Here is a 21,528-nt window from a genome sequence, read left to right on the forward strand (position 1 = left end):
ATCATATGATCCTGCGTGCCAAAAACTCCTGCGATTCTTTCCTATGAAAACGACTTGCATAAGCACAGTTATGCAAGCGTTTAGCAATACATCATTTCTGTTTCTTTTTCTTTCAAATGAGGTAACCCTGACCTTAGCCCGTTTTTTCCCGAGTTTTATAACACCCCCCGGTCTAACTTGTTGTTTCAGGGTATTTTTTCAATGCTCCCTGTATTGTTCCAGACAGAGCATGTGGCGGCCTTCTTCTCGATATTGTTTTCTCCAAAATCTTCATTTAAATTTTGGTTTCTTCGAAGGCTACTATCAATATTTGGCACCCCTCTATTGCCAGTTTTGGTGCAGCAATATTTTTATCTTCTTAATCCTTATTGGATGTCTCCAGCACAGATTAGTGATTTTTCTATATTTTAAAATTTCTTCTAGCATGATTCCAAACTCCTCGTCACCAGTTCTCTTTGTGGTATTTTTAAAGGATAAACTCACATCAAGGTACAAACAAACAAGGACTTCACTGGAAAGGTCTTTACTCTGCAGGGTGTAGGAACAGATTGCCCATGCATTCGATAACGATCATCATGTTACATGATCAGACTCAAAGTGGCTTCGTTCCAACTAAGACCACACATTCATACACAACATCGTCCTGTTACTATAAGCAACTCGAAACAACAGCTCCAATGGAACTGTTGAGAACAACGAAACAAAGATGTGTGGGTCAAGTAGGTTGATTGGCCTTGCTAAATTGACCCTCGTGTCGAAGGATTAGCAGGGTAAATATGTGGTGTTACGGGAATAAGGCCTAGGTGGGATTGTAGTCGGTGCAGACTTGATGGGCTGAACGGCCTCCTTCTGCGCTGTAGGGACTCTACGAACTGTTGTATATAGTCTTTGCAATTGTCACAGAATCCCTACACAGTAGAAGGAGGCCTCCTGCTCACTGAGTCTGCACCGACTCTCCGAAAGAGCATCGTACTCAAGCTGACTTTGGTTGTGTGTGTGTGTGTGTGTGTGTGTGTGTGTGTGTGTGTGGAGGGAGGAGGAAGTGGGGTGTTAAGTGAGGACATTGCATAACAAAACAAAAGCTGAGGAGGGGACATTTCAGCAACTTAGAAATCAACTATTATAGGACAGCTCTTAGACGATTTAATGGCCACGTTCAGAGCATCAGTGACTAATCAGTGGCATGGTGCCACAGTGGTTAGCACTGCTGCCTCACAGCACCAGGGACCTGCGGCCAGGGACCTGGGTTCAATTCCCAGCTTGGGTCACAGTCTGTGCAGAATCTGCACATTCTCCCCATGTCTGTTTGGGTTTCCTCCGGCTGCTCGGTTTCCTCCCACAGTCCAAAAGATGTGCGAGTTAGGTGGGTTGGCCCTTATTGTCATGGGAATTGGCTAGGGTAAATGGTCTGAAAGATGTGCTGGTTAGGTGCATTGGCCATGTTAAATTCTCCCTCACTGTACCCAAACAGGTGCCGGAGTGTGGCAACAAGGGGAAAGTCACAGTAACTTCACTGCAGTGTTAATATAAGCCTTACTTGTGACTAATAAACAAGCTTTAAAAATAGATCAGAAAGGCTAGAATGGTGCAGAACAGATGGACTGCACGATGCTTAAGATAAAAAAAAAGCCCACAGTGTCTACCTATTCTTGCCAGTTATGGAGCAATGAGGAGAACAGATGAACTTTGGATGACCCCTACAGCCTGTCACAGTTCTCCGGGAACTGTTTTTGAACAGTTTCGTTCTTAGAAATTCACTGTTTGTTTTGCACTGCCAACTCCAGATACAGGAGGTCAATTGCTTTCTACAATATCACCAGAGAGTTACTCCAACAATGCTTTTAAAAAGTTTACTGAAAAAAAATTGTACAACACAATTTCTTTTCACTGTCCCTGCCCCTGCCCACCATTCCGCTCCCCCCCCCCCCAACCCCGATAAATACAGCACATCTTAGATGTTCTATACAATACCAGTTCTCCCAATGCCAGCACTGCAGTGGACGACTATGGGTGGTCCTCCTGGGTGTCCTTTCCACCTGTTGCTCAGGCTCTGGACAGAGAGTCCTTGTTGCTGTCGGACAGCTGACCGAAAGTCGATGAGAGCAGTCGCCGAAGATGGAACGCCATAATCTGGCCAGCTCAGGTACTGGAAGTGAATCACCTGACGCCTCTCGTAGGACTGTGACAGAAAAGAAAATCAAAACCAGCATATATTCAGTTCAGCGATATATACATACACATACAGTATATATAAATAATTTGTTAAACAACTTTTTCCCCCCATAGTTTACACATGCACCAGGCACTACTCACTATCCAATAGAGTGGGCAAACACTGATCTTTGCTGCTATCCCTAAGTTGACCAACAGATTGGTGTGAGCTTCTCCATCAAGGTACGCAATGAGAGGGCAAATCACAATCACTTCCAAACACCACCTGATGGAAAAGGCAGAAGTAGGAGCCTGCTGTGCACAGCAGACCTGCAACTCCATAAATTGGCACTGCTCTTGTACCACAACTGCTGTCTGACTTAAGGATCATTAGGAATCGCCTGCGAGTAGCTTGCCAAACAACACTCATGGGGCTACAACAAATGCCAAAGTCATGTGAACATTACTTAGTGAGAGAAAACAGGAAATGGCAGGCCAGTTAGCCTTTTTGTTCTTCATTCATCGGATATGAGCACCACTGGCAAGGATGCTGCTCACCCCTGATTTCCCTTAAAAAGGTGGCAGTGGCTTGATATCAGTCATCAGGAACTACTAGGTTCTATTCCTAAGCAAATATTAACAATGCATGTGGAAAATCATAGTATGATCAGACAAAGGGTGGCACGGTGGCATAGTGGTTAGCATTGCATCCTCAAAACGCCAGTACCTGGGTTCAATTCTGACCTTGGGTGACTGTCTGTGCAGAGTTTGCACATTCTCCCCATGTCTATGTGGGTTTCCTCCAGGAGCCCTGGTTTTCTTCCACAGTCGAAAGATATGCAGGTTAGATGGACAGGCCATGTTAAATTGCCCCTTAGTGTCCCAAAATGTGTAGGTTAAGGGGATTAGCAGGCTAAAAACATAGGGTTACAGAGGTAGGGCCTGAGTGGGATGCTCTGTCAGAGAGTTGGTGCAGACCCGATGAGCTGAATGGCCTCCTTCTGCACTTCAGGGATTCCTAGGATTCTATAGTTTACAAAAGGGAAATTGATAAATGAGCTTTCTGAGGATGTAACTAGTAGGCTTGATAAAGGAAACTAGTAGATTTAGCAAATTTGAATTTCCAAAAGGCGTGTGTTCAGGTGTCACGTAAAAGATTAACGTGGAAAATAAGAGGTCATGGAGTTGGGAGTCATATATGAGCATTGATAGAGCATTGGTTAGCACACTGGAAGCAGAGAGAGAGACGGGAACATTGTGGAATTTCCAGGCTGTAACTGGGAGATTGCCACAAGGACCAGTGCTGGAGTCTCAACTATTTATAATCGACTCGCAAGACTTAGCTGAAGAGTAAAGTATCAAAGTTTGCTGATGATATAAAGTTAGACAGGAATGTAAGCTGTCAAGAAGACAAAGAGACTGAAATATGATCTAGACCAATTAAATGAGTGAACAACAATGTGGTAGATGGAATATAATGTAAGGAAGTGAGAGATTAGAGGACATGGGCGTTATCAGTTGTCCCTTGATTCAAGGGTGATGTCTAGTTCGAGTCATGGGTTTCTGCCATGGGTTTTCCTGTGACTGAACAGGCCAATTCTCAAACCACAATTCTTCAGCACATAACAGCAAGATGTCCCATGAGGTTGTGGGATCTGGATCTGAATCCTATGAATTTGCTTCCTTTTCTTTCCTTCTCTGCCACTGTCTCATTAAGACTTTGAGAGTCAAAGCAAGAAGCAACATGTTGGACAAGTGGTCACCATTCCGAACAATTCGTCACAAGCTCCCCCCAATCATTAATATCGACAAGGAGTAGGCCATTCACCATCTCGAGTCTGCTCCATAACTTGACACTGCTCTTGTATCAAAACTGCTGTCTGACTTAAGGATCATTAAGGATGCTGCTCACTCCTGATTTCCCTTAAGAAGGTGGTAGTGGCTTGATATCAGTCATCAGGAACTACCCATCAAGTCTGCACTGATGACAATCCCATCCAGGCCCTATTCCCATAACCGCACACATTTACCCTGCTAGTCCGCCTGACACTGGGGTCAATTTAGCATGGCCAATCAACCTAACCTGCACATCTTTGGATCTTTGTGGACAAACACTTCCAACCTTTGCTTGCAGAAGGTATGGTGTTGGATTGCCTCTTAAATTGTGGCCTTTTGGGAGAGGTGGCTGCCGAGATATGGGGAACGTTCAACATATTCCAGAGTCTCTGCTTCAACATAGACGGGAGGTGAAATATTTGGCTGGCCAGAATTTGGTTTTGCCAACATCCAAAGGCCAGCTGAGGCTCTGAATGCAGGGATTGAGAGTGGCTTGCACCTGGCACAGAGTGGGCATTAGCACTAGTCACCTGCAAACTGTAGATCAGGCAGATCTATTAGCTTTGGTAGAGGCAACTGAGGTTAAAGAGTTTGTCAGATATAATGGTGAAGCAGAGGGCAGTTGATCTTTGATGAAGTGAATGGCCACCATCAGGTAAATTGTAACTAGCGTGAGGGCTATCACGCCACCTTTATTTTATTTATTTATTAGTCACAAATAAGGCTTACATTAACACTGCAATGAAGTTATCCCTAGTTGCCGCACTCCGGCGCCTGTTCGGATCAATGCACCCAACCAGCATGTCTTTCGGACTGTGGGAGGAAACCGGAGCACTTGGAGGAAACCCATGAAGACACGGAGAGAACGTGCAGACTCCACTCAGACAATGACCCAAGCCAGGAATCGAACCCGGGTCTCTGGCGCTATAAGGCAGCAATGCCAACCACTGTTCCACTGTGCTGCCCAACTTGTTTTACTAAAGTCTGGATATTCAAGATTTCTAATTCAGGTTCCACTCAAGACATTTCAGGAAACCACTGTGAAGCAATTGCAGTTTGTGATGAAACTTCTTAATCTTTGGAGCACAATCCACAAAGCCTCATGATTTACTAAGTCAAATGCTTTGTTCAAGTCAATGAATGCAATAATGAATTCCTGGTGTCCTTTTTCTTGGACTTTTCCGTGAGAAAGACCATCTTGGACATTCCTCTAGAAGGTCAAAGCCCACAGCATCTTTCTGGCAGGATTTTCTCAGACACCAGAAACAGGTGATTCAAGAGAAAGCATGTCAGAATATTTCCTGGACAGGAGGAAAATTCCGCAGCCTGATTTCTCTCTTTTCTAGAAGGTAATTCTGATGTTCCTGTGGTGTGGGTTGTGATAGTGTGTTTCTTTTCCTCCCAATGAATGCACGTGATCTGACCAAACATTGACCAGCGTTGAAGACCTCAGAGGGAATACCATCGGGGCTACAGGCCTGTTTGCTGTTGTAGTTGTCCCACGATGGTGATTCACCCATGGATTTTACCACAGGAAACTGGGAGAATAGTCCAGAGAATATCAGCTGCCACTATGGATTTATAGCTGAAGGCTTGGATTAATGGATGAACTTATCACCTAATGCTTGCACTGAAAGGGTGCAGAGGATATTCACCAGGATGCTGCCTGGGCTGGAGTGTTTCAGCTATGAAGAGAGGCTGGCTCTGTTTTCTTTAAAGCAGAGAAGTTTGAGGGGGTTCTGATTGAGGTGCAGAGAATTATGAGTGACATGGATAGAATAGGAAGGAACCTTTCTTCTTAGTGGAGAGGTCAATAACCAGGGGGCTTGGATTTAAGTTAAGGGGCAGGAGGCTTAGAGGGAATCTGAGGAGAAATTGTTTCACCCAGAGGGTGTTGGGAATCACTGCCTGAAAGGGTGGGAGAGGCAGGAACCTTCACAACATTTAAGAAGAATTTAAATGGGCACTTGAAATGCTGTAGGATACAATGCTATGGACCAAGTGCTGGAAAATGGGGTCAGAATAGGTAGGTGCTTGATGGGTGGTGTGGATATAATGGGTGGAAGGATCCCTTTGTGTGCTGCAAAACTCTATTACTCTAAGAAGCGAAACACCATTTTGTGAAAGAGATTTTGTCCATCTATAGATGGTCCTTCTGGTTTCCAAAATACTTTTGCATGTGATGATACTGGTCAGCATACTGTTAGATCTCCCAGGCTTTCTCTTCCCACCACTTTATCCTCTAGATTCGGGTATGCGGTACAGCAAATAAGTAAGAAGGCAAAAGGCATGTTAGCCTTTGCCACAAGGGATTGGAGTACAAGTAAATATTGCTCCTATTATACAGGGCTTTGCTGACACCCCACCTGGAATACCGTGTGCAGTTTTGGTCTCTATATCTAAAGAAGGACATCATTGTCTTGGAGGCAGTACAGCAAAGGTTCATTAGATGCGATGAGAGGTTTGGCCAATGTTGAGAGGCTGAGTAAACTGCACCTACATGCTCTGGAGTCTGGAAGAATGTGAGGCGATCTCATCGAAACATACAAAAATCTAAAGAGGGCCAACAGGGTAGATATTGAGAGGGTGTTTCTACTGGCTCAGGAATCTAAAACATAGGGAACAGTCTTTATCCTCAGGATAAAGGGTCCATCATTTAGAATTAATCTGAAGGGAAATTTCTTCACTCAGAATTTCTTGCACAGAGGGTTGTGGTCGCTCTGTGGCTGAGTATATAAAGATCAAAACCAATAGATTTTGTTGCTTGCAGAATCATGGGATGGGAGAGGCAAGGACAGTGTCATTGAGGCTGAAGGTCAACTGTGACCCTATTGATAGCAGAGTAGGTTTGAGGGGCTCAGTTGACAGCTACTGCTCCTAATTATATTCCGATGTTGTTAAAAAAAATCAGGCTTGATCATTTCACAAACGGATTAATTTCTAGAATGAGGCAAACTTGATTCTGCTCACTGTTTACCTCATACACACACTCATTGGAATTCAGAAGAATGAGGGAAGATCTTATAGAAACATGTATGATGATGACGGGAATAGATAAGATAGAAGCAGGGAAGTTGTTTCCACTGGCAGGTGAAACTTGAACTAGGGGGCATGGGCTCAAAATAAATGGGAGCAGATTTAGGACTGAGTTGAGGAGGAACTTCTTCACCCAAAGGGTTGTGAATCTGTGGATTTCCCTGTCCAGTGAAGCAGTTGAGGCTACCTCGCTGAATGCTTTTAAGGAAAGGATAAATAAATTTTTGAACAGTAAAAGAATTAAGGGTTATGATGAGCAGGCAGGTAAGTGGAGCTTATCCACTTATAAGGTCAGCCATGATCTCATTGAACGGTGGAGCAGGCTCAAGGGGCCAGATAGCCTTCTCCTGCTTCTCAGCGATTATAAAGCAAGGGCAGGACTGTCCCAAGGCAGGTGAATGTTCAAGAAAGCTTGAGTTTATATAGCATATTTTGCAATTTCAGCTTGTCACCTATGCTGTGCAGCCAATGAATTAGGTGGCAGTCATGTTTCAGTGGCAGCACAGGTGTCCAGGTTTAAGTTTCAATCCAGAGACTTCGGCACACAAGCTACACTCAAATCTTGCCCATCTCTCAGATAGGGTTTAAACCATGGCCCCTTCTGCCCTTTCAAGAACTTAATGTTCCCTTAAAGCTGTTGGCCTTGCAGCAACCCAGAAGTATATGCATGGGCTATGCTTTAAAATTACAGCCTGCAACTTAACAGCTATCAAGAGAGGATGGTTAGGCTGGGACTGTTTTCCTTAGAGCAAAGAAGGCTGAGAGGAGACCTGATCAAGGTGCACTACAAACAAATTAGAAAATAAGTGGCAAAGCACGGCTGGGAAGAGGATTTTTCCCTGGCGCCCTGGACGATAATCTTCAATAAGCCATTATCATATTGCTGTTTAAGGGAGCTTGCTGTGCATAAATAGACAGTAGCATTTCCTACATCACAACAATGACTAAACTGCAAAGCCTAAACTGCTGAAAAAGCATGTTCGGACTTGTTGTGCAGAAATCTGCCTTTACTTTTTATCCACAAAGTTATGCAAGGCAATCTGGCAGCTAATTTGCAAACAGCAAGCTCCAACAAACAGCAAGAGATTAACAACCAGATCATCAGTTTGTGGTTGTCTCGGTTGACGGACAAGTGTTCAACTGAGAGACAGGGGAATTCCCCTCACCCTCATCAACTAATGTCTTTGGATCAGCCACCTGACAGCAGCTCAACATCTCAATGGTAAAATAATATTTCAGGAAGGATACGTTGGTTTTGGAGCGGGTGCAATGTAGATTCACCAGCACAGTGAGAGAGGAAGCAGTAGAAACTCTTGCCACGCCATCCCAAAAAAGACTGGGTGATGGGTCAATTGAAATTTCCAAGCTGATTTAATTTTTATGTAAGGGTGTTGAGGTGTACGAAGCAAATGGGACTGAGCTAGTGGTTGGCCTTGACTGAACTGAATGGCGGAACAGACTGTTCCCACATACCTGGATGGGCTGATGATTATTAAATGTGGCTCGATTACAAAACCCTGTCACTCACAAAGTCAGAATATGGGCATTGAGTCAAGTTGACAAGAGCAGTCACAAATCAGAGTCCAACTTAAACCCCACCAGTTAGTGCAACCACTTCACACACCCGTTGCTCAGTTGGCAGCTATACTGCCCATTATTGAGGCACACAGATAGGCAAGGTTGCAAGTTTGACACTCATGTCAACATTAGCCAGGGCAATAGCATGGCTACTAAAATCTGTCTCAAGTGCATGTCTCAGTACAGGTGTCAGAAGCTGGCATCAGTCTTGAGCACAGTTATCCACAGTATTGAATAGGCTATTAGCTCTCACTACCCAGGATTTTAGCCTTCAATTTCCATGGAGTGGAAATTAGCATTGGTGCGCCAATCCGCATCTACTGCATCTGGAATTCCAGCTGCTCCCTTCTCGCTCAATCATCCGACTTAGGCTGGGCGAGATCTGCGTACTGCAGCGTTACTCGAGGGCTGGAGAGTCAGCAGTAAGGAGAGCCAGGCCTCCTTTTATAACAGTACCAGCTGCCATAAAACAGGTAAGTTTAAAGGTCCAGTCTCTCTCAGAACCTTATAGGTTAAGCAGATAGGATTGCGGATATGGGGTGGGGCAGTGTTTGATCTTCACCAATTGCTGGGCAACCCCTGGCCAGGCCATTCACACATGAAGGAAGCAGAAGGTAGCCTGGGGAAACACATCCAGCCAAAGGTAGGGAAAGATTGGAGAGGGGGAGAGTGACAAACTGGGAGACAAAAGCACAACAGCATGCTGACAGTTTCTACTGAACAAAGCCCAAGGATCTTTTTAACAACAACCTCTCATTCACTATTCAATTTCCCAAAATCATGGGGTTTTCCTCATTTTACGAGCTTACTGAGTAATCCAATCCAGCAATGCAATCCAACAAGAGAGCTCACATTGGAATGGCTGCATTCAATACATAACTAAACCAGCAGTCAAAAACCTGGGTGCAAAGTATATTCTCCTCTGGCTCACAGTGCATGGTGGCACAGTGGGTTAGCACTGCTGCCTCATAGCATCAGGGACCCAGATTCAATTCCCAGTTTGGGTCACTGTTTGGAGTTTGCACATTCTCCCTGTGTCTGTGTGGGTTTCCTCCAGGTGTCTGTGTGGGTTTCCTCCCACAGTCCAAAGATGTGCGGGTTAGGTTGATTGGCCATGCTAAATTGATCCTAGTGTCAGGGGATTAGCAGGGTAAATATGCAGGGTTATGGGAATAGGGCCTGGATGGGATAGTGGTCGGTGCAGACTCGATGGGTCAAGTGGCCTCCTTCTGCACTACTGGAATTCTATGATTCTACTTCAGTCAGCTGTGCTTGCCTACTATCCTGCAGCATTGTGAAATTAAATATCTACTTGTCGGAACTATCTGTAGTCATAAGAAATAGCTCCAGGAGTAGGTGAAATGGGCCCTTACATCTGCTCCACCATTCATTACAATTGCAGCTGATCTGTTACATTGGAGATAGAAGAGAAAAGTGGTCTCACAGCCCTATTAGATTTACTGCAACCCATATTGGATTGGACTATTGCTCCCCCTTTGCAATGAGGACACTTGTGGTAATGTTACAGATATCATGTTCTTTCTTTTCGTTACTTCACAGTGCCTGGTCATAGAGTCAGGAGGTTACAGCCCAACCTATCCGTGCCATCCTTTTTTTTTAAACCCCTAAGCTATTCCCAATTGCCCGCATTTGGCCCATATCCCTCGATATCCATCTTACCCATGTAACTATCTAAAGGCTTTTTAAAAGACAAAATCATACCTGCCTCTAACAGCTCATTCCAGACACTCACCATTCTGTGTGTGAAAAAATTGCCCCTCTGGACACTTTTGTATCTCTCCCATCTCATCTTCAGCCTATGTTCTCTAGTTTTAGACTCCCCTACCTTTGGGAAAAGATATTGACTATTTGGCTGATCTATGCCCCTCATTATTTTATTGTCCTCTATAAGATCACCCCTAAGCCTCCTATGCTCCAGAGAAAAAAAAGTATGAGTCTATCCAGCCTCTCCTTATAACTCAATCCATCAAGTCCCAGTAGCATCCTAGATGTTGTGAGTTTGACAAGGCAGTAACTACTGGTAAGCTATTCACACCAATTCAATACACAGGCACATCCCACTTGCGCTCACTGGCTGCTGACCAAGAGTTGGAACTATTCACGCTTTCCAACTCTTGGGACCCTCTGTAACTCCAACTGTCTGTCAACTGGAGAACCAGCATACAGCAGCAGGAAGTTAGATTCTTCCAAACCTATGAAATCTAAAAGGACAAAGGGCAAAAGATGTACAAGAACTGTATCCCATATCATCTTGACATGGGACATGTACCAGCAATGAATCAATATCCAGGAACTCTCTCCCTAACAGCAGTGTGGAAGCACCATCACCATACCGGTTTAAGGAGGTGCTCATCATCACCGATCAATAGCAATAAACATTGGCTTTGCTAGGAATGCCCAAATCCCAATAATCATTTTTACAAATATTCAGTATACAGAGGTGGAGTCACACTCGCACTGGTGCGATGACAATAATCTCTCCCTCAATGTCAACAAAACGGAGGAGATTGTCATTGATTTCAGGAAGTGTAGAGGAGAAATCCCCTATCTACGTCTGTGAGGATGATGTAGAAATGGTTGAGAGCTTCAAGTTTTTAGGTGTCTGGATCACTAACAACCTGTCCTCGTCTCCCCATGCCAAAACTATAGTTAAGAAAGCCCACCAATGCCTCTACTTCCTCAGAGGGCCAAGGAAAGTTGCCATGTCAGTTATGACTCTCACCAACTTTTACAGATATACCATAAGAAGCATTCTTTCTGTTGTATCACAGCTTGATATGGCTCCTGCTCTATCCAAGACCACAAGAAACTACAAAGGATCATGAATGAAGCCCAATCTATCATAGAAACCAGCTTCCCATCCATTGACTCTGTTTACATTTCCCAATGCCTCAAAAAAGCAGCCAGGGCCACGCACCCCGGACATCCTCTCTTCCACCTTCTTTCATCGGGAAAAAAACTACAAAAGTTTGAGGTCACCAATCAACTCAAGAGCAGCTTCTTCCCTGCTGTCATCAGACTTTTGAATGGACTATCTCGCACTAAGATGGTCTTTCTCTACACCCTAGATATGACTGTAACACTACATTTTGTACTCTTTGCTTCTCCAAGAATGTATGCTTTGTCTGTATAGCGCGCAAGAAACAATATTTTTCACTGTATGCTAATACATGTGAAATAATAAATCAAATCACACTCACAGGAGGGAAACAGGAAAAGTAATAACAATTGAAGGAAAGCTTATAATAATGACTCATTAGTAGTAGTGGAGGGTAGCACTGTCAGAGAAATAGTTAGCCTACATAACCAAACATGTCTACACAAAATAGCAAAACATACTGGAAATTAAATAAAATCTACCAATGAGGAGAGGTCAGACAGAATCGTTCTGACTATCAGTCATCAATCTGAAACATATTGTTGTTTCTCTACAGCAACCTGCTGAACATTTCCACATTTTCTATTTTTATGTCTAAATGAAACAAAGTAAGTCTCCTCTTGCTAATATTTCAGCTATAAGGACAAGAGTTCCGATTTCAAGACTCAATGCCCACTGTCAATCCTACCCATGAGCAGCAAGGAAGCACTGAACACGTCAAGCTAGTTCAGTCAGTTCCTATTATCGTCCATTAAAAGGAAAAGGAGCAAATATTAAGGCAGATCAAACGACAGCAACTCTAGGACTCGAGTACTGGAGAATAGCTCAAATGCCAATCCAACTGACTGTTCAATCAACATTTTTAAACAGGCATAAAGCAGAAAGCAATGTTCCCTTACCTCTAAATTCAGAATCTCTAGTGTTGTTTTGTTATAATGTTTAAAGCTTTCTACTGCCAGGTTTTTGACAGAAGTAAGTCCATAGTTCCCCTGAATGGTCTGATCCAGAGGCCAGTACTGACCACATTTTTTCCTGCCACTCTCGTCAATTCTGAAGCAGTAAAACATACCATTAGAAAACATCATAGGTAAGCAATAGTACAGAATAGGGACCAATAGAAAGAAAAAGATTATATAGTCACTTTTCCATTCTTTACATGTTCCAAAACATTTTGTAGCCACTGCATTATTTCATAAAGTTTCTACAACTTCCATACAAAGAATCTGAAGACGCATGGAGCCAGCTATGAGCACAATATTGAGTCAGTCCTGTAAATTCCAAAATGGAACTCATTCTTAGCTGGCTCTTCTGAGGAGGGAAAGAAAAGCAAAAAAAAGTCAACCAGCACAGATACGCACTTTCCTCACAGCTGGTTACACCAAACCAAGATGATATTGGGGAGGGGTGGGGTAATAAAAGTAATCTTTCATATCAGCTCCAGCAAAGTCATTAGACAGCCTAGGAACTGATACCTCTCTGCTGGCCACCTCCAACAGAGGGGCAGACAACAAACGAATGGACTCTTCCACATTAACGCCATTTTGTGAGAGGATGAAGGAACAAAGAGGCAGACTTCATTACACCAAACCCTCCCAGCAATTCGATTTCAATTCTACCAAAAGGAGATCAAAATCAGGAATGCTCTGATCTGCTGCCCTGAAATGCCTAATGCACACTGAGGTAAGGTTTCACAGGTACTGGTTGTAATCCAGTACCCTAGTGAGGGGTTTTGTTTGGTATTCACGCTCGACTGCTCTGTTATTTCATGTAGATGAGTGTGGTATCAGGATAGATCTGACCTCTCCTCAACAAATGTCTCTCCCGATGTGTGCAATTTCCAAGGGATCACAAGGTAGCGATCTTGAATGGGACTCAATTCTCATTTTTTCCCATCATCTCCCAGGTGCCCTGGAACTAAGTATAGTGGCTCTTAATATCATTCCACTGAAACACGGCTCCTTTCCACTGCTCAAAGAGATCAATGACAAAGGCTGATTGTCTTGCTCACATTATCTATTCATGACTGTTCAATGGACAGAAGGTAGTGATCTCAAATAGGATATTTGAAAAATTGGCACCAACGTCAGAATATAAAGTATCCCAGTTTAATTGCTTTTCTGTCCTCTGGCCAAGATTAAGTCTGGATTTTATAATGGATCTTAGATGCCTCAAGTTGAAGCACATTTTTGAGTTCCAGATATCAGTGCTGGCTTCAGTCTAGTAACTCACAGCAGATCCAGCATCTTTACGTAACGTGTGAATATTTAAACATGGGTCAGTCCAGAGGGACAAAGTGCAAGATCTGAGGGTGTAGTCAAATTTCTCATCACATCCCTGTTGGAACACTGATAGTTTGTACTGGGGGGACATTTTCTGTTTGTAGGACTTGTCTCTTTAATATCACATTCAGTAAAACTTCTAAAGATGGACTGGCAGAGTGAAAAGGAAGCAGCAATGTTTCTTTCTCACCAGTTTAGTCACTAGCTCTGCTTTCGATGCAAGGAATGTAACAGCGTCTTTCACACTTCAGGATGCCTCATGCTTGTAAATATCTTTTGAGTATTATCATCACTTTTCCCTTCTTAATTTCAGTGTTGTACAAGACCAGTTGTTTCAATGTGGACTAACTTAAAAATGTTTGCGGATGCTTCATGTGGATCAAAGTCCTGGGGCAATACCTTGCATGGCTATTTAAGTACACAGCGTAGTGGGAAACTTCATAGTCACTATTATTAACATAAGTTGATAAAGTACTTTACATACCAGTTGTTGATATGCTGATGTTCCTAGACTGGGCTTTGAGGTATCAAGCAACAGGGCTGGCTTGTGGAACATATTTGGCCCACAAAAAAAAGGTAATTATTTATTTGCGGGGTGACAATGGTATAGTAGTAATATCACTGGACTAGTAATCCAGAGGGCCAGGCAAATGTTCTGGGGCCGTGGCGACATATCCCACAACGGCAGCTACTGGAATCAGAATTCAATGAATAAATCTGAAATTGAAAACGAGTCTTAGCAACAATGACCATGAAACCATTGTCGATTGTCATTAAAAATCCATCCGGTTCATTACTGTCCCTTAAAGGAAGGAAATCTGCCGTCCTTTCCTAGTATACCCTACCTGTGACTCCAAACCCATAGTAATGTGGTTGACGTTTAATTGCCCTGTGAAATGGTGTGATGAGCCACTTAGCTCAATGGCAATCAGGGATGGGTAACAAATGTTGGCCTTATCAGTGATATCCACATCTCGTGAAAGAACATACTTAAAAAATGTGAAGGTTTTGATTGGGGGATTCTTCACTGCTACAACTCTGTCATTGAGAATGAAGCTAACACCTTATCGAAGGAGGAGAGATGAAGAGCAGCACCTGTGGGAAACTAGATCGAATTCCATTAACTTGCACTGATACGACTTGCAAGAATTGCAACAGGAGAACTGCAAGAGAGTCACTGTACTTGTATGGTGATGATGTGGGAATGCCGGTGTTAGACTCCATTCACCTGACGAAGAGGCAGTCCCCTCGGAAGCTTGTGAGTATTATCAAATAAATCGGTTGGACTAAAACCTGGTGTTGTCAGACTTTTTACTTGTATGGTGAAACAGGGCATTCCAACAAAGCAAAACTACCTGTATGTCCAGGGCACCAAAAAAGGGAAAGATACAAGAAGCATTCAGCAAACTCCATCATGTCTATTGAAGGTAAGTTGATGAGTCAGGCAATTAAAAACTCTTGTCACATGGAGCAACAGAAGGAGTGCATAACAGTGAAGGGGTACAGTCATCTTCAAGGAAGGGAATTTCTGAGGGGTAAAAGTAAACAAAAGCCAGTACTGCAAAATGCAAATCCAAAACAGGGATGCCAAATGAAAGTCCCTTACTCAAGGAGCAAAAAGAAACCTGTAAATGCTAGGAAGGACAGAGTGGGCCACACTATTGATCTTTAAGTTATTCCTCAAAGGTTGGTGCAGTGCAGCAGGACACAGTTATACTGAGTCTGAAACCCAAGCTTACGCAACCTCAAGCTCCAACAAGCAGCAAGAGTGCGGGCTGCATGTCACTGAGCACAGCCCAGACCACAATCCTAGCCCTCAAAATCTATTTCATTATTCTGCAGCAGGCAGCACTAATGATACTACACACACTGGTGCACAATCGCCACAAACTGCTCTGGAAAACCATAGGCTCCAGGAAGGAAGCGTCCTGTGAAGTGGAACATTAACTCTCTCAGGAATTGTTTAAATATATAACATATTTATAAAACAAAGCCAATGACAATTTAAAAGCTACACAAAAGTTTTTTTAGAAAAAGTTTCATCGAGTGTTAACTTTTTCAATGTCTACCTAAGGGCGGCATGAAGGCACAGTGGTTAACCCTGCTGACTCACAGCACCAGGGTCCCAGGTTTAATTCCCGGCTTGGGTCACTGTCTGTGTGGAGTTCACATGTTCTCCCCGTGTCTGTGTGGGTTTCCTCCGGGTGCTCTGGTTTCCTCCCACAGTCCAAAGATGTGTGGGTTTAGTTGATTGGCTGTGCTAAATTGCCCCTAGTGTTGGGGGGTTAGCAGGGTAAATCTGTGGGGTGGGGGTTAGGGGAATAGGGCATGGATTCTGTGATTGCAGGGATTCTGTGATTCTAAGATTCTAAGAGCACCTGTCTTTTGCTCTTGCTCTACTTGGCCACATGCATTAGGACTAAGACCAGTGACAATATTAAATTCCATTCGGAGTATTCACGGCAAGAAAGCACCATAAAGGACAAAACAATTACTTGCGAACAAAGAGCCACTGTTCATTTATGCAACTTGTTAAAAATAGTTTTGCTTTCACCATTAAGTAAAAACAAACACGAACTTTAGGATGCAACGTGTATATCTAAAGAACTAACATTTTCGAAGCCAGGAATTTAAAGCTTCAGAAGTGTAGAAGCTGAGACCAAAACAGTTCCACATACCTTGTAGTCATGACAATAACAAGGACATGTTGTTCCCATACCATTCTCCAGAAATCATTGTATGTCTTTTCTAAAGGTCCTACGGTAGAAAAGAAAAGGGCATGAATTTATAAAGGAAAATACAATGATTGGTTTTACATCTGGAGAACAAAGGTGTATTCAAAACTCCTGCAGCAGCATGACTAGACACTTGCTCCTCTCACCCCCAAACTTAGAATCTCTAGGTAGAGGCAGGACATCCAAAACTATGGGGACAAATACTCAAAGGATTCCTCTCCAAATACCTCAGGCCATCAAAACCAGTGCAAGGGATAACACAGACCAAGTATTATCTATACAACTGTATTCAGTTAAAGGTTCTGTCGAATTTAACGCTTCTCATTCTAAGAATCACCTAATACAGATTCCGCGCACACACCAAACAGCACACCACACATTCAGGATCAAATACTTGGCTTGATGGAGCCAGGGTGAGTACCTCAAACATTATGTCCAATACTAGCACTAAACTTTAGGAATGACATGTAGGCTTTGAGCAGAGTACTGAATAGATTTACTACAATGGTTCCAGGGATGAGGATTTGGAGAATTGTGGAGTTCTCCTTATAACAGAGAAAGAAGGCTGAGAGGAGATTTGACAGAGGTGTTCAAACTCATAGATAGAGCGAATAAAGAGAAACTATTTCCAACCAGTGAAGGGTTGATAACCAGAGGCCAAAGATAGAAGGGCAAACAACCAGAGGCGACACGAGGAGATACTTGATTATCCAGTGAGTGATGAGGATTTGTAATGCACTGCCCCAGAGCGATGAATACAGATTCAACATGAACTTTTAAAAGGAAATGAGGAAAATACTTGAAGGAAATATTGCTGATCTATGGGACGAGAGTGGGGAATTGAGACAAACTAGATTGATATTTGAAAGAGCTCGCACAGATTAGCTGGCTTCCCTCTGTGCTGTCATACTATGTGAACTGTGGGTCAGTTGGTAACACTCTTGCCTCTGAGCTAGAAGGTCATGAGTTCAGGTTCCAGTCTAGGTGTTAAACACAAATAAATAAAACTGCAGTACTGAGGGACCACTGCACTTCTGGAGGTGTCGTCTTTCGGATAGGACGCACCATTTGATACCTCAAGCAGGTGGCGAAGGTCCCATGACACTGGGGCGGTGGTGGAGTTGCGGTATTGTTACTGGACTAGTAATCCAGAGAGCTAGCATCATGCTCTGGGGACCTTGCTTCGAATTCCACCATGGAAGATGGTGAAATCTGAATAAAAATATCTGGAATGGTAAGCATGAAACCAAAAGGAAATCTGCCGTCCTTACCTGGTTTGGCCTACATGACTCCAGAGCCACAGCAATGTGGTTGAGAGTCCGAAATGGCCTTGCAAGCGTCTGTCAAAGGGCAATTAAGGATGGGCTATAAGTGCTGGCCCAGCCAGTGACACCCAAATCCCACATCTGAATTAAAATAAAAACTATTTCAAAGAAGTACAGAGGAGCTACCCCCAACTCCTGATCAATATTCACCCCTTAATCATAGTCACTAAAACAGATTTTATGCTCATTAATAAATTACTGGGTGCTTGTTGCATGCAAATTGGTGGACACATTTCTGACAATGACTACGCTTCAGAAGTACTTAATTGGTTTTAAAGCACTTGATCTCCAGTGGCCATGAAAGGTGCAATATAAATGCTAAACTTTTTTTCTTTTACGATATTATGGTCTTGCAATGATTAGAGGCAAAATGAATCAATGCAAGTTACAATGGTTGCCTTCACTCTATGGTAACAGATATCTTCTATGTTTTGTTACTTTGGTTAAGGAAGGAAGATTGCTTTGAGACAAGGAAAGATGCTGTTACTGAAGGAGCATGAAGTTTGCTGATCTCAGGCAGCACAATGGCATTGTGGTTAGCACTGCTGCCTCACAATGCAGGGACCCGGGTTTGATTCCAGGCTTGGGTCACTGTCTGTGTGGAGTTTCCACATTCTCCCTGTGTCTGCGTGGGTTTCCTCTGGATGCTTCAGTTTCCTCCCACAGTCCAAAGATGTGCTGGTTAGGTGCATTGCCAATGCTAAATGCTCCCTCGGTGTACCCGAACAGGCGCCAGAGTCTGGCAACTAGGGGATTTTCACAGTAACTTCATTGCAGTGTGAATATAAGCCTACTTGTGACTAATAAATAAACTTTACTTTTCAGGAACATAATCAGACAGAGAATGCCCATCTGACAAGAAAATTATACATGCTTAGCATTGAAATATACACGTCTCTCTCTGCCGGTACCTGGTAAACAGCATTACTGCTAACCCTTGTAGTATAGGACAGAAGATGATGGTTTGAATATTGATAGCTGGAAGGGATGGAACCCAACAGCCTGGGAACTTGCAACAGCAGATGGTTCAAATACTTGTTCACGCTGACACATCAGAGAAAAGACTGAGGAGGTGGACTAAGAAGGTGATAATAAGATTAGTGAGTCAAAAGACAAGGCTATTGCTGTAATTTTGGTGATGCAGCCTCCCACAACCAAAACTCTGAATCAGTTCAGAACCAAGACTTGCTGCTATTTTCTCGTTAACCAGTAGTAAATGCAATCAATATTGCAAATGCACTGATAAGATAACTTCTGATATTTCCTTTTCGGGCAAGATGCATGAGTGAAGTCAAGACCATGGAGTAATAAAGATATACGGTTCTGAAGATTGAAAGGCCAACGAGATTCATCATGTTTGAGGTGACTGAAAAGATTTTGTTCTCCCAAGGCACATTTGAGAAACCTCTGTCAATATTCAATGTTAAGCCAGACAAATATTTGATTGATGAGGGAATGGAGGGTTATGGGGAACAGACAGGAAAGTAGAATTGAGACCCACAATCAGATCAGCCATGATCTTAAGGAGAGAAAAGAGCTGTTGTTTGGAGTCCAGATGACCATTTGTTAAAGCTGAACCAAGCTTTGACAAAGGGTCATCTGGACTCGAAATGTCAGCTCTTTTCTCTTCTCACAGATGCTGCCAGACCTACTGAGATTTTCCAGCATTTTCTCCTGTCCAGGATCCGCAGTAATTTGCTTTCATTCATCCACGATTTTACTGAATGATGGAGCAGGCTCAAGGGATGGCATGGTGGCACAGTGGTTAGCACTGCCGTCTCACAGCACCAGGGACCCGGGTTCGATTCCAGCTTTGGGTCACTGTCTGTGCAGAGTCTGCATGTTCTACCCATGCCTGCCTGGTTTTCCTCCGGGTGCGCCAGTTTCCTCCCACAATCCAAAACATGTGCCGGTTAGGTGGATTGACCATGCCAAATTCTCCCTCTGTGTATCCGAACAGGTGCCAGAGTGTGGCAACTAGGGGATTTTCACAGTAATTTCATTGCAGTGTTAATGTAAGCCAACATATGACACTAATAAGATAAAACGTGAACTTAAATCAAATGGTCTACCCCGCTCCTATTTCTGAGATAATGAGCAATACAGAATCTACATCAAAGCAGGGATTAACTCTCAAACTTCAAAAGGCTTGAGACCTTAATGGTTAACAAAGCAACAAATCTAAACAAAAGGTCAAATAATCCTCTTCCTCAGCTGTCGTAAGAAGGTGAATGGAGAAGAGATTCAGCTATCGTTTGGATGTGACATTTAAATGGCAGGAAAATAAATTCCAAAGACTCCAACTCTGCAAGCTAATAACTGGGCAAAGTCTTTGCGGTTTATCTTTCCTCCACTCGCTATTTGAAGGTGACAATGTTCCCAAAACAGTATTTCTGCAACGGACAATTCCATTGTCAAAAAAGTGAATTCAACACCATGAAATTGCCAACAAACAGCGCACTCCTGATCACTGGGAACTTATTCATGAAGGAAAGGAAGGTGTGATGACTGGCCTCAGGGAACTGTGACCACCTCCTCCAACTAATGGAAAGTGCTCCTCATGACCGTGGACTTACTGGGTTTCATTGCACTTGTATTTAATTAAAAGCTTACACATTGCCAGGGCCAATAGTTTACTGAATCAGATTGGCAAAGGAAGCAACTTAGTCTGGTACACATGTCTTTGTCACTATGGCCAGGATGCTAATAGGTCTCAATGGATCGACTGTACAAATTATTTTCTTAATCTTACGTGAAATGAGCTGAATTGGCTGAACTCTGGCATCTATTCGGTGGGAACTAGAGGAGGAGCCCCAGTAGGGTCATCCGTTTGGCACTTTCAGCTGACAGCATCTGTAAACAATTCAGCCTAATCTCTTGCACGAACACGTTGACTGTCCCATGGTCAATGGATGGGATGTTAATGGAGTCTCCTCTTTTTCCAACTTAGTTTCCAGGTTGTGCACCTCTAAGCTTGAGTGTCCTAAGGCTGAAGAGCTTTGATGTGTGCCACAGGTTATGGAACTCTTTATCTATGGCTAGCTTTTTGCTTTTGTAGGTAGCTATGTATTAACTTTACACGGTTTATATCTCATTTAAGGTCTACCTGATTCACCCTTTTAATTCCCGAGTGAGCCAGCACTGATATTCTAGCCTGATATCAATTAAGGAACAAGGGATGGGAACATTGGAAACAGGAACTAAAGAGAGGTCATTTAGCCCTCTGAGTCTGTTGTACCATTCAATGAGATCATGGCTAACTTCTACCTTAATGCTGTGTTCCTACACTATCGCCATATCCCTTGACGTCTCTAATATCCAGAATTCTATCTATCTCTGTCTTGAATGCACTCAATGTCTGAGCCTCTGCAGCCCCCTGGATAAACAATTCAAAAGGTTCATCACTATTTCAATTAAGAAATTTCTCCTCATCTCAATCCTAAAGGGTCTACTTCTTATTCTGAGACGATATCCCCTGGTTCCAGACATCCTGTGGAGATGCTGGCGTTGGACTGGGGTGAACACAGTAAGTCTGACAACACCAGGTTTAAGTCCAACTGATTTACTTGATAGTAAATTATTTATTTATAGTAATAATTATAGTAAATAATTTACTATCAAATAAATCGGTTGGACTTAAACCTGGTGTTGTCAGACTTCTTACTGTCCAGACATCCCAGCCAGGGGAA

At 43.2% G+C, this 21,528-nt stretch overlaps 1 protein-coding gene across 1 annotated transcript in view; it reads right to left on the minus strand.

Annotated features, from left to right (window-relative positions):
- The window catches only part of ptpn9a (protein tyrosine phosphatase non-receptor type 9a), a 194,066-nt gene that overhangs the window by 13,278 nt on the left and 159,260 nt on the right, over positions 1-21,528 (minus strand). Inside the window, exons 10-12 of the mRNA XM_080216288.1 lie at positions 16,458-16,536; positions 12,400-12,550; positions 1,972-2,179 (exon numbers count right to left, since the gene is read on the minus strand). Of these exons, the coding sequence (XP_080072414.1) occupies positions 1,972-2,179; positions 12,400-12,550; positions 16,458-16,536 (438 nt within the window). The remainder of the gene's footprint in view (positions 1-1,971; positions 2,180-12,399; positions 12,551-16,457; positions 16,537-21,528) is intronic.

The sequence above is a fragment of the Carcharhinus amblyrhynchos genome, chromosome 32 (assembly GCF_965287045.1).
Source record: "Carcharhinus amblyrhynchos chromosome 32, sCarAmb.v2.hapA, whole genome shotgun sequence".
In the NCBI taxonomy this organism is placed as follows: Eukaryota; Metazoa; Chordata; class Chondrichthyes; order Carcharhiniformes; family Carcharhinidae; genus Carcharhinus; species Carcharhinus amblyrhynchos.